Raw genomic sequence first — 12,663 nt, 5'->3', positions numbered from 1 at the left:
TACATAGGATGTTTACTGTTTCGAAGTACAAGTAAACAGTATCATCAAACCTGACATTTATATGCTAGATACTTCATGTAGGAGCTGATTTCTGATGATCTTCAGAATGGCAGTTGTCCATTAAAAAGACTTTCCAGCAGAATTTAAGTGTTTAAGATTTTTTTAAGAAAAAAAGACTTTTTAGAGGGAGTACACTTGTTTGTTTTGCACACAAAGGAAAATCCCCATAGCAATTAAAGTGCTGTATCCTGCAAAGTCAGGTATCTGTCATGTGAATAATTGATCCAAGTTTATTAAGCCATTTCTGTCTTGTAATGCAGTCTTGTGGCTTATGAGAAACAATAGAAGGAATGCTCCACACCTATGTTGTTTGTCAGGTTTGGAAGACAGGACAGAATCAGAGCAGAGTGGTCAAATGATCTTTCAGGACTGTTGACTCTTAGTAGGCCCAGAAAGTAGATGTGAAAATCAGAAACAGTTAAAATTTTGTCCATTTATGTCAGCCCAAACCAAGGTCATGAATCCTTTATTACAAGTAATACTTTGAAGAATTTGCCTCTTCTAAAGATAAACTGGATTTTCAGTTCTTTTTCTAAATCTTGATGGTGGTATAATTGTTGAACTTGAACATGAAGTGAGATGTGCTAAAGCCTAGTGAAAGAACTGATTCTTAGCACCATAAAAAAACAAATTCAGAGACATTCACCAGCTAAAATAATCATGTCCCTATTTTAATACACATTATTCTAAAGTAGTCTAGCTATTATATATAAATCCAAGGCTTTTTTATAAATAACTTATTAATTTGTCAAACAATGTGTTTAAGAGTAAAATAGTTTGGTTTTCTTTATTTTTTGGGTTGTTGAATTAGTTAACTAATGTTAACTAATGTTAAAAATGTTAACTCTTCACTTTAGATATGAAATTGAATCAACTTAAATTTATCAACAGGAAGAAGGTGGAGAGTGATTATGAGGCTCTTCAGGAACGACTCCGTACGTTGCCTGATAAACTGTCCTATGATATCATGGTATGTACACTGTATCGTTCACATAAGATAATGGACTAAAACTTTCAGAAACTCAGGTATCTGCATCTGCAGGGAGGTGTTACTCAGGTTGCCATATAATACTCAATAATGGTACATTTATGATGATAATAGTTAAACCTTTGCTTTTGTTTCTCTCTCTTTTCTTTGAAATCTATTATAAATTACAGTGTTACTGACAACTGAGAACAGATGACATAAATGCTAACACAAAACCTGACACATTTGATATGTAAATCTATTGTATAGAAAACTATAATTATGAGTGAATTATGGTACTTAGTCACTTCCTTTGAAGCAAGTGGCCGTAGTATTTTCTGATTCATGGGAATAAGCCGCAGAACATTGATTTTTACATAAAAAGGTGCTGCTAATTTTTGTTTCACTGATCTTCACATTGACATAGCGATCTTTTCTTGTGCTTCGAATGTTCCGTAACAACTGTACAGCTCCCTGTTTAAACTTTACCATGTTGACTTGCACTCACCAGAATTTTGATCAGTTTGGCTTTTCTTTTTTTTTTTTTCCTCCTTTTCTCCTTTTCCCAGGTCTATTTCTAGGTAGATCTTTGTAGCTGGGGGAGCTGTACTGTAAATAACTGAATAGCTAATTTCAGTGCAATGTACCTAACTGCTTTCTTACCTGGCAGCCTGGCTCGATATACAGTTGAGCTGTTAGTAAGACAGCAGTGGAGCACAATTCCCAGGTAGTAAAGGAGAAAGTTTCTGTCTTCAGTGCTGAGGATTCAGTTCTACATGTTATGTGAATAGTCCTGTGACCATGTGTATATGCATGGCCACATGATGTAAAATAAAAAGATTGTGTTGTTTTGAAGCACAGAAAAAATAGTGTCTAAAAAAAATAGATATGGCTTATTCTTAGTTAAAGCAGCCATGTCAACTCACATCTGTTATTTTAAATGTATATAAATAGTTCCTATCCTGTTCGCCAAATATTTTCATATGTTTTCAATTTTGCTTTCATCATTTTGGGGAAAGAATGAACAGGCAAATGGTGCATCCTGCTTCTTGAAAACCAAGTCAAAAAGGGTATATCTGTAGGAAAAGCCCATTCTGCTTAGTCATGGCATCGATCCCGCCTGCTGCAGAGCTGCATCAAGCACTGACAGGCACCTCCTGGATGCTGACGCTGGAGAAGACCGCTTTCCAAGGAACCGGGTCTGCCAGGCCAAGTGCTCTGCTTCAGCAAAACTGCGGTGGGAAAGCAAGTGGTTAGCCCGAGGAAATGAGGGGGGCAGCAGAGGAATAAAGTAGAAAGAACTGGTACAAACTGACTGAGATGGACCTTTTTATCTTAAGAAAGAAAGCTTGAGCTGGCTGAGGTTCCTAGCTTTTCGCCCCCTCCATTTTAATTCTAGTCTCCTGACTTTGAGATTGAAGCCCAAAGGCAGCCAGGTAGATGGCTGCTGCTCTGAGATGGGGTGCAAGTGCAGGGGCTGGTGCAGGAGCAGTGCATGAGGGCTGAAAGTGATAGGACTTCCCATGGACAGCGTGTCAAATGTGGCCTGCAGAAGGTGTCTTAAGTCATAAAAAGCAGTGTCCCATACGCTGTAATCTGTGTTAAGTATTGCTTCCTGTGCCTGGAGTCATGGGAGGATGGACGTTGGTTGGTGGGACATTGCCTGAGGTCTGTGTACTGGTGAAGGACAAAACAGAGCGAGGTTCAGCACTGTGGTCCTGCTGGTAGTCCCCTGAACTTACACTGAGGTTTCTAAGCACTTACTCTTAACAAGGCATATACTGAAAAAAGCAATTCATATTTGAGTTGTCCATTCAAGAATACCTTGTCAAGAATTTCGAAGTTAGGGAACCTATTTAAGAATGTTAAAAATGTCAGCAAAGCTAAACTTGCTTTTACTGGGAAATGAATGTAGTCTGTGAATAACAAAAACTTAACTCACCTGAACAGCTTACATGTTAGGATAAAGTTAATTTGCTTTCCATATTATTATTCAGTTGTACTGTAGTTTCATGTCACAAGTTTTCTTCTTATATTCTACTTTTATGGTTTTGTAATTAAAATATTAAATTCAAGCGGACTTGGTCATTTGAATATGTTTGAAGGGTTTACATTAAATAACTGGTGTAGAATTTTTTTTAACTCTGTATTTTACTTTTTTTTTTTGAACTAGGAGATGAATGACTAGGTTTATTTTCATGAGCAATTTTCAACATGTTTTCTGTGCCTTTGACAGGTACCTTTTGGTCCTCTTGCCTTCATGCCAGGAAAACTTGTCCACACCAATGAGGTTACTGTTCTGCTTGGGGACAACTGGTTTGCAAAATGCTCAGCGAAGCAGGCTGTTGAGCTAGTTGAGCACAGAAAAAAACGTATGTATGCTTCTGAACACAGTTTATTAGTCAATATTATGTATCTTTTTATTAATATATAAAATCAGTAGCATTTACACCGTTCACTTTTTTGTGTGTGCTAGCTAACAGAAATATCATTAGATTGTAATATCAATGTAGCACCTGATTTTCCATCTTTACTTGTTATTTTATCAAATGTATGATTTTTTAAACATCTAGCCAGAGCTTTATTCCTGTTTTTTCTCTTTTTTTTTTAATATGCTACGATTGCTTGAGTTACCAAATTGCAGGTTTTGATGTTAGATTAGATTACAAGGTCAGCAAAGATTTGTTTATTATAAGCAAAACAAAACAACAAAACAGGCAAAAAACCTGTCACTCATTTAATTTGAGAAATACTGTATTTTGTTCCAGAAAGCAGACACTACAACGTATTTTTGCTCTTAGTTACCTTATTCCCCACGTTCTGTTCCCTTGTCTCTTCTCTTATTTCTTTGCTGCCTTGTCCTCTGTTTTTTGTCTGGCTGTATTATTTTCCAGCTTTCTTCTCCCTCTTAGGTGCTTTATTCCTATTTTTTTTTCTTGCTTGTTTTTCTGGATTTACTGCTCAGCTGCATTTCTGCTGTCTGCCCTTGACATATCTATCTATTGTCATGGAGAGATCCACTGGATCTCCCCAGATCCAAGTGCATTGGTGACCACCAAGTTCCTGTACAGCAGCAGATGAGGATCATAGAGGCAGACAGGCAATTCCTTTTGTTTGTTTGTTTCCAACTCTTTTTAGTTGTTGCTGGGATCTTGGCTCTGGAAAGCCAGGACCCCCAGCAAGCCTTGTGCACAGCACGCTTCCTGACTTCTTTATGTGAGAAAGAATGAGAGACTAAAATATTTGATAGAAATGCCAAGGAAGGGAAAGCACAGTCAAATGGAAAATAAATTTATGCCTATTAGCCTTTGCTGTTTGTTTCAGATAAGCATTTGATTAAATATTTTTTTCACATCAATTTTACCTGTAATCTGTCTCATTCCTGAATGAATGCTTCCTGCAGCTTTACCCCTCCGTATGTTACAACCAGCATAAGTGTTTACTTTGGATTTTTGTTTGTAAGTTCAGTTATCCACATTGCTGCTTGCAGCAGAATACATCAGAGGTTCCCTGTCTTTAATACATTTTTTTCAATTCTATGCAACAATATTTGTGTAAGAAAAGTTTTTTAAAAAAAATAATTTGCTGTATTACCTTAAAATATTCCTTTATGAAGATTACCAAAAGTATACAAAAGTATATAATTTGTTTTACCTATTATCTCTCGTAATCTCATTCTCCTGACATTACTTTGCAATTTTATTTCTTATTGAACTGAATATACATTATTTATTGTGAGTCTTGCAAGATCTCAGGTCCATGTCTCTCTCCTTGATCATTTTTTTTTTTTCAGTGCTGCAGAATATTTTTGTCACAGTTACATTCAGTGAAATCATTTGACCTTTGCATAGTAGATGTTTGAACATTAAGTAGTCTGCTGGGAGACACACAGTAAATGCTGGGTTCTTTTCCTTTATGATCTTTTAAATTGCATTTAAAATATGAACTCAGAAATACTCATTTCTTTTAAAGCAAAATAGTCATCGATGCCTGGATATAAACCCTGCATTCAGCTGATAGTTCACTTCAGCTGTGTGATGGCTGCCAGTGGGAGGCTCCAAAACACTGATATTAACTAAAAACTTTTTATTTAAGACTATTCTCAGTTTTGAATGATAAAAGCCATATTAGTACATACGATTCTGAAAAAAGTATGTATTTCTTTTACAGATAGTTTTCTTCTTTACAAAGCCATTCCACATTAACTGATGGTGAATTAGAGATATTGAAGATATTGTTTATTCAAATTAGAAAAAAAAAAAAGTACGTGTTCCACTTGTGGCACAAATGTGAAAGACTAGTGCTTCATAGGTGTTTAAGGTCTCTTGTATAGTGGACTGTAGATATTTTAATAGGTGTCACTTCTGCTTTCACTGGCATTCTGTGTGCTCAGCGGCTTTGTAAGGTGATGTACATTTAACACCATTGTTACACTGAGACAACGCGATTTGATTTTTAGTGCACAGTCTTCTGGAGAAGAGTTTTGTGAGTAGGGTGCGCTGGGTTGCAGGGGTGGCGCTGAGCGTGGTCCCCAGCACCCCATGTGCCTGTCAGCAGTGCCTGAGGCAGTGAAGCTGTGCTGTGCTTATGGCCCGCGTGCGTGGGAAGGCTTCAATGTTCAGGCCCAGGCCCCAAACAGCCCAGAGAAAGGCTTGTCCTGCAGCTGCTTCCTGAACAGAAAGCTGGCTGTTTTCATTGGTAGTTTGTTACTATGACCTGCATTTCGTACCCAGTATTACTATATTTAATTGGGTGCTTTTTCATAACTAGCTGGTCAAATCTGTTCAGATAACCAGAATGAACTTAATTAGTGTAGCAGTAATAACTCAGTGCTTGCACAGAAATTAAGAGTTGTAGGGAATAAAAGACATTTTAATTGCTTAGCACACCTGGTGTGGTAAGAAGAGTAAGGGAGCATGTGTTCAGGACTTAATTTTACTAGTGAGACTGGCTGTTAGGTAGACTTCTAACTCGTAGCTAACTTCTTGCCAGTTCTGGGGGTTTTCTTTGTTGTCCTTGACTGGTTTTCCATGGGTCTACCCAGTGAAGACCTTCAGTGACCAGCAGTCCGTCTGGTCGAGGCCACCCCTGACTTAACAGTTAATTTAATTGAGGTTCACAGAAAAGTTTCTTTACAGGTTGACTCCTTGTGTAGACGTTAGATAAATATGAAAATGCACAAAATGAGTTTGCATGCCTAAGCAGTAACAGGGTGTGCCAGATAAATCAACTGATAGGATTGAGTATGAAAAGAGCCTTGGAAGTTAGGGGCAGCACTAGGAGCGTACTATATATAAAAGCTTTAAATAGTGCTAATTAGGTCATCCTTTTTGTCTTAGCAGTCTTGTTAAATTCACTTTTTAAAGGAGAACGAGTGGAACAAATGTTTGCTTCTGTGGAATAGAGAAATGCCCAGGCACAGCAGATGAATTTCTTGGTTAAAATTTATTTGATTGAAAGGAAAAATTGAAGGGTGACTGTACTGAATTTTGAAAGTAAGTGCACTTTAACTGCCACAGCTGTAGAAAGCCCTATTTTGGGGATATATTTTTGTTTGCATAGCTTCTGATTTAGATGCAAGCTGTTCAGCATTGTGATTGGTTGAAATGTATTTGGTAAAATTTGGGACAGTCACTCATATCAAATGTTACTTTTTCATAAAATATTGATTGTATCTCCTTGAATAATATCTAAGTTGCATAAATCTCACATTTTTTGCACATTTTTGTGACATCTCTAGATGTTCAGTTACCTCCAAAACTGTTAAAAAGAAATCTAGTGAACTTTATGGAATTCTCTAGTGTATTTTTAATTGTTTTAAATTTGTTGCAGTTTGTTAAACCAGGTAATACTGATAATGGGAAACACTTTACACGTATGTTTGTGTGTAAAATGTGAAGAAATATTGAAGTAGATTAAAGGATACACACACCAAATTCCATTATAATAAAAGAAATTAGCTTTTTAAGTATGTCACAGTTTAGCACAACAATAATGCAATTGTAGTTTTTTCTCTTACAATTATCTTGCTTAAGGTACTTCATGATATTTCTGTTCTCCTCAAGGCAAGACTGTATTGTCTCAGAATTCAAAGAGGGAATAAAGATTCTTTTTGTGAATATGGGATTATATCTTTTACGTGTTTGTGATGATATAAATTACTTTTTTTCCCTATATCAGTAATCGCATTAATTCTTTAAGATGGGAAATTTTTCATTACAATGGTCCCTGTGGTAGTTACTATAGAAAGAAATTAAATAGATTTTTCTTGTAAATATTTGTGGATTAATTCAGTTTGCTAGGTATTCCAAGTGTCTAAACACTTTAAAAGGTGGCAAATTAAAACACACACACAAAACTAGGAGTGGTTTTATTGTGCTAAAAATTTATCAGATAAAAAAAAATCCCACTTAAAGGAGAATTGTTGAACTACTTAGTAACTGTGTCTTCAATATATGTAAGAATACCCTTGCAGTGTCATGCTGCAAATGAATTCATGAAATGAAAATACTGATTACATTAACATACAGTATTGTGATAGTACCCAATCGTAAATTGCGGTATGTAACCTTTAATACAAATATTTGTGTCAATCAAAATTGACCGATAGCTTAGTATACAGGGTTTATAAGATACCATTGTTTTTAATAAATAAGATGATCCAGGCGGATGAGGACCAGGCTGAATTTGTTCCTTATCAGCATTTCCAGAAAAAAAGGATATTGTCTCCAAAATACACGATAGGAAGGCTTTCCATTTCCCATCTGTGTATGAGTGAGGCCTTTAGAGGTTTTAATGTTTCATCCAAGGGTGAAAATAGCTTGCTTTATATTCTAAAGAATATAACACAGACTTGCCTACTTACTTTTTGGGGAAAAGAACAAAAGGTGCGGGTAATGTTACAAAGAAATCTAGCTGTTGCTTTTCTTTATTAAAAAATAAAAAAAGGCAAACAAAAACGTTTTCTGCTGTTTTTTATGTATGCTGGAGAATATTTTTTCACAGCGGTTTTGAATCTATTTTACCATTTTTCGAGATCATCGCTTTTTTGTTTAGTAACCTCCATGAGTTCCTTTCGTACCCTTGTTAAGTAAGAGCTGATTCTTTGAAGCGCTAAGTGCTCTAAATTTGCTCTGCCATTCCCAGAGGTGTTTGGTTTCTCACAGGACCATGGTCAAGGTATTTTAACCAGAACACAGTGGAAGAAAATAAGGAGAATCCTTTCTGTTGGTTAGGTATTGTGTTCAAAGAAGCCCTTACCTGTTAGTAATTCTTACTGGGCAGCAGAGGAGCTTGTCTGAATGCCAGCCTCCTACATTTAGCAGGAATTTAACTGTATTCATAGAATTTGAGCAGTTACAGAGGTGTGTGCACCTAAAAGAGAAATGTGTGGCATTTACCTAGTGTTCCTAAAGTCAAATTACCTACACGTATTTTTTGCAGAAGAAAATCCAAACGACTTTGGTTTTGACACCAAGAGAATGTGGAGAACAGAACAAAGGTCCTCTTTAAAAGGTGCAAAGCTACTGCACCAAAGGCTTTATCACAGAATTCTGCATTGTAAAGAACTAGTGCAGTTGGTGTTACAAAGAACAAATATATTTATGGTGTTGCACAAAGAGAGCTTAAATCCATATACACAACAAGCTATCAGGATTCTCTTTTGAATCTTAAAACAAATGCATCTCTAGAAGAATGAACAGAAAAGAATAGAATAATGTAGATGGGTATTTTGAAAAGCTCTTAGTAAATACTGGTTTCTACAGAACTATAGATCTTACTTATTTCAAGTAACTTGCAGTAGTTTGGGTGATTATTGGCTTAAAAATATTTTATTGTAGATTTTATATATATATTTATTGAAATACTCTTAAAATTCCTCAGGTGATTAGTCTACTTACACAATGAAAAACAAGAAAATAAGTAAAGCACTTATAATACTGTGCCATAACTCGAACCGTTAATAGTACTTGTAATTCTACTGTAGTGCTGTACTTTTGCAAGGGGAATACCTGCCATCTGAAAAGAATTCAGAAGTGGATATGTTCATTAGGTTGCATGATGCTTTACCTCCATCCTCAGTAGTATTAATATTCTCCATTAAGAGCCTGTATGGTAGGTATTCTTTTTTGTTCAGGGGTCGGTCATAATTGCGCTAGAAATCGCAGATGAAAGATTTTGCATACACAGTGCTGTGCTGTGGTTCCCCCATGTGCCTTCCTCTGCATCTGACGCGAAGTGGTGGCAGCCCAGCAGGTCCTTGGTGCCAGAGGGAAGCGTCGAGCTCCTTCCTTCAGCGACAGGTTGTCTCAGCTGCCTCTGCCAGGGTGAGGTAGGTGTTTGTCCCTGGCTTGTATGAGCACTCTGTGTGTGTACAAAGCCATCATAGGATTGGTTGCCTTCTACCTGAGAAAATGTATTGGAAGACGAAGAGATCTTACCTCTAAATCTCAGTTACATACAGAATTCTGTGGTACGCTTAACCTAAAATTATGTCCAGTTCCCTATCCTCAAAGGAGATTTTTTTTCAAACCCTCTAGTTGTCGCAGTCTTATATCCACAAAGCTCGCCCAAAGGCTGACTGAACCTAGAAGGTAGACCAAGCCTTGGCTTTGTCCTGTTTCACAAAGTCTGATGTTTCAAAATAGATCAGCCTGTTCTCACTTTTCTTGTCTGTTCTTACTGTTCAAATCCCAGTATAACACACAGTTTCCAGAAGTAACTAAAATAATGTCTATGATTCCCCAAATCCTTACCGACAACACTCCAAGGACATTAATGTCAAACTCAGATAATTAAAATTTGTATCCACCCAAGCTAATTAACCCATTAAAGCCAAAATGCATAGATGAGAATTTGTGTCAGTTTGGCGTTAGTATGTTGTCATGTCTTGTAACATCTAGCTTCGGTGGACTTCATTTCAACAGTATGAAATGTGTTGCCCAATTATTTTTTCCTGTATCAATGTATATATGTAGAAAGCAGAGGGCTGCTTCTCAGCACTGGCTAATCGTGGGGAAAGGGACGTCAGTCCAGGCCTTCAACTAATAAGGCAGCTGGAAAAGAGTGATCTAAATGTAAAGAAATCTTGCTGCCTGTAAATATTCAAGGGCTGCTGTGCAGAAGAAATCCACATGTACTGATTTATGATTCAAATTCCTTTTCCTTTTGGCAGTCCTGAAAGTCAGTCCTAGAGATCCTAGCTTGTCTATAGTGTTGAACTATCCTTCCAGGCAGTTTAACTAAGACATGTAAATAGGAACTATTAGGGTTCACCTGAAAGCCGTGTCAGACTTCTCTGAGTTTATTGGATGTGACAAAGTTGGACAACAGCCTCTAGTTCAATCCATCTTAAAAGGCTCTAAGAAGCTTAAACCATAGGGTAGTAAGAGGAGACTGTGGAGCCGCTCTTACTCTGTGGATGTTTTTCTGGGGTCTCATTTAATACATACATTATCAAAAAAAAGATGTGGCTTTTAAAGTGAATTGTTTCTTTGTAAATCTTGTAGATTTTAAAATTCAGTCAGTGGTGCCAGAGGCTTTTAGGATGTGTCGTGGCAAGTTTAAAACATGAAGCCCTGCACGTTTTCCTTACAGTTAGGTGCATAAACCCTTTTCTGGGAGACTGAGCCATCTGCCTTTGTGGGTCTGGCCCCAGAGAGGATCGCTTTGGCTGACAAGGAGTCCTGGGCCTGTGTTTATGGGGGACGCGGGAGCATGCCGGTGGCTGGAGGCATCGTCCTAATCCCAGCTGTCCCACTGCCGCATTGGGTGGCCCAGGGCAGATCGCTTACACTGTCTGTTTCTTCATCTGTGAAATAGGAGAGAGTAATACCTCCCTCCCTCACACGATGTTGTGCCCATTAGGTAATGCTCGTAGGCCAGGGTGAGGCCGGGCGCGCTGTACCTGTGAGGTGTTGTGTACCAGAGCAGACTGACACGCGTCTGTCCAGAGAGCGCAGTGAGAGCTGACTTTCTAGGACAAGTGTGATCTGGATGACTGCTGAACAATGTTTAGATGTGGAATGACTGAGAAACCAGGGGTGTTTAAGAAACAGCTGAGCATCACATTTACTGTGAATGTAAAATAGAAGCTTGAAGGAAATCGGCCTCAAGCTAGACATTTATGTACATTGAGACTGCCTTCAGGAGCTGATAGCAGAGATGGGAGCTTTCTATAGGAAAACTAGTGCATCTCTCTTTGATTTGGACTTTGGAGAGTGTGTTGTACACTGAGAAAAAACGTGGACTGTATCGATAGGAATTAACAGAAGACTAAAAGGGTTTTGTAACAATGAGACCCCAAAGGACAATTGATTCCCATCAGGCAGGCACGTGTAGAGGATCTGTGCCTGTTGAAGGGTATGTGTGGTCACTACTTCGAATACTTTCTGGGAATAGTATTTCATCCAGATGTGTAAAGTAGGAAATGCCAATGAAGAGCATTTTTCAGGGGAGAATTTAAGCTCTTTCTCAGAAAAAGCTGAACTAATGGAGATCGTTGAATGCTTGACGAATAGGTTGTTGCCTGGTTGAAAGGCTAATGCATTTGAAATATCCCAAAAGTCTGAGCTGTGTCTTCTTGCTCCTTGTTGGAAAGGACAGATGCTTACGTGAATAGCCTTTTCCAAAATGCATAATGTTCTTTCTAAACTATTTACTGTAAGTAATTTATTTTAAAGTAATTATATTTGATATATTGTGAAATATCAACAGGAAAAAAGCATACAATACTGAATCTTTCAGAATTAGGATGGGAGTACTCTAACAAGATTGGTAGTTGTGTTTTGTCTTGACGGTGTCACATGTAATTCCCTCTGCTGTGTGTGCAGGGATCTGAACCTGTTTGCAGAAGTCTGAGTCACTAAGTAGTTTTTATTTTGCAAGTACAAATACAAACTCATTTTGTCTACTTAAGTAAATTTTGTAATCATTTTGTGACTATTAACATCCTTATCTGAAAGACCTATCATTATAATAAATGCAATCTCTGAAAGAGTCACGATTGTATACCCTAGTCAGAAAACTATGTGGGGAGTAGCTATGTATCTACTAAGTGTTTTTAGGATTAGCCTCTAGACCAGAGAAATAATTAATCAAATACTAAAATTAACAGACAAAAGGAGGGTAAAGAAAAGAATAAGAATATTGAGGAAATAACTTTGAAAAACAGGTTTTCAGCTAGGGTGCTTTGTGGTAAAGTTTTACCTCATTTCACATTCTTGTCTGCAAAATGGGAATAGCATGACTCTCTACCATACTTGCATATTGTGAAAATAGATAATTTAAGGTGTATGAGTTTTTTTTACATGCTACAATACTGGTGATCATGTAAGTATCATAAACAGAATCAATGTTGAGGAAGGAACTCACTAGATTTATGAAGTGAGTTATTGTTCAGAAAAGTTTCTTGGAGTCTGACTTTGCTGATCCCATGGTAGAGAAGTAGGATCTCATTGCCTCCTTCGTAACACTGTATAAGACGTATTCTTGAATTGCTTTAATGATTCTAAAAGAGAATTCTAAAATAGAAAATCAGCTTACTTTTCCACAAAGGCTTTTAGCTCCTTCAGGGTATATAGGACCAGTAGGTGCAAGGTCTTAAAGATCCTCTGTTGAAACTAATTTATGTAGTA

General features: G+C 37.3%; 1 protein-coding gene across 1 annotated transcript in view; it reads left to right on the top strand.

Annotated features, from left to right (window-relative positions):
• URI1 (URI1 prefoldin like chaperone) overlaps positions 1–12,663 on the top strand; it is a 44,433-nt gene that overhangs the window by 15,734 nt on the left and 16,036 nt on the right. The window contains 2 exon segments of the mRNA XM_083852170.1: positions 952–1,030; positions 3,264–3,399. Of these exon segments, the coding sequence (XP_083708296.1) occupies positions 952–1,030; positions 3,264–3,399 (215 nt within the window).

This window comes from Anser anser (genome assembly GCF_964211835.1).
Source record: "Anser anser genome assembly, chromosome: 11".
NCBI lineage: Eukaryota > Metazoa > Chordata > Aves > Anseriformes > Anatidae > Anser > Anser anser.
This window is presented reverse-complemented; position numbering and strand designations above follow the sequence as displayed.